Source organism: Ceratosolen solmsi, unplaced genomic scaffold (assembly GCF_000503995.2).
Source record: "Ceratosolen solmsi marchali unplaced genomic scaffold, CerSol_1.0 C3461534, whole genome shotgun sequence".
Classification (NCBI taxonomy): Eukaryota; Metazoa; Arthropoda; class Insecta; order Hymenoptera; family Agaonidae; genus Ceratosolen; species Ceratosolen solmsi.
Window position 1 is genome coordinate 1 of NW_011948821.1, and position 1,343 is coordinate 1,343.

The 1,343-nt window shown below is 38.3% G+C and overlaps 1 protein-coding gene across 1 annotated transcript; it reads left to right on the plus strand.

The window, feature by feature from the left end:
* Nucleotides 1-4: 4 nt before the first annotated feature.
* LOC105367134 (protein transport protein Sec61 subunit alpha isoform 2-like) lies at nt 5-1,343 on the plus strand (the record flags this gene model as incomplete). The annotated part of the gene is made up of 3 exons (XM_011505760.1): nt 5-427; nt 616-1,005; nt 1,080-1,343. Coding segments are annotated over 3 exons (1,077 nt in total), but the record flags the coding sequence as incomplete, so codon positions are not given.

Below are 1,343 nucleotides of genomic sequence, written 5' to 3' on the forward strand. Positions count from 1 at the left end.
AGTATTTGGAATGGTCATCACAGTCGGACAGGCAATTGTCTACGTAATGACAGGAATGTATGGCGACCCAGCTGAAATTGGAGCTGGAGTATGTCTCTTGATCATCATCCAACTGTTTGTAGCAGGACTGATTGTCTTGCTATTGGATGAATTATTGCAAAAAGGCTATGGTTTGGGAAGTGGTATTTCTCTTTTCATCGCTACCAATATTTGCGAGACTATTGTTTGGAAAGCATTTTCTCCAACTACTGTTAATACAGGCCGTGGTACGGAATTTGAGGGCGCAGTCATTGCCTTGTTTCATCTTTTAGCAACGAGACAAGACAAAGTTAGGGCTTTGCGGGAGGCATTTTATAGGCAAAATCTTCCAAACTTAATGAATTTATTAGCCACGATCTTGGTATTTGCCATTGTGATATATTTCCAGGTAAATATACATTCACTAATCAGTTTTAATCGAATAATTTTATAATCTTGTAATTAATATTGTGTAGTGTCAAAAGAAAATTGAAAAAATACTTCCTACTTTACACGCTCTACCGGACAATTGTAACATGGAACTTTCGTTTCGACTTATGACAATATGATTGAAAAAATTATTTTTATAATTTTCAGGGATTCAGAGTGGATTTACCAATTAAGTCAGCGAGGTATCGTGGTCAACAAAGTAGCTATCCCATTAAACTTTTTTACACGAGCAACATTCCAATTATCCTGCAATCTGCGCTGGTCTCTAACTTGTACGTCATTTCTCAAATGTTGGCCGTGAAATTTCATGGTAACATTATTGTCAACCTGCTTGGAGTCTGGTCGGATGTTGGTGGCGGTGGCCCTGCTCGATCTTATCCCGTCGGTGGACTATGCTATTATCTCTCCCCACCTGAATCCGTAGGGCACATTGTACAGGATCCTGTACACGCTGTTCTCTACATTCTTTTCATGTTGGGATCCTGCGCATTCTTCTCAAAAAGTTGGATTGAAATCTCCGGAAGCTCCGCTAAAGATGTATGTATTCATATAATATTTTATTCAAAAGTAAAATTACACGTTTCAACCCGGACGTTTAATTCAATTTGAAGGTTGCAAAGCAATTAAAGGATTCTCAAATGGTAATGCAAGGTCATAGAGAAAAGTCTCTGATTCACGAATTAAATCGCTACATCCCAACTGCAGCGGCATTTGGTGGTCTTTGCATTGGCGCTCTTTCGGTACTGGCAGATTTCTTAGGTGCAATTGGTTCTGGAACTGGTATTCTACTTGCCGTTACAATTATATATCAATACTTTGAAATTTTTATCAAAGAACAAAGTGAAATGGGTGGTATGAGTACATTACTCTTTTAA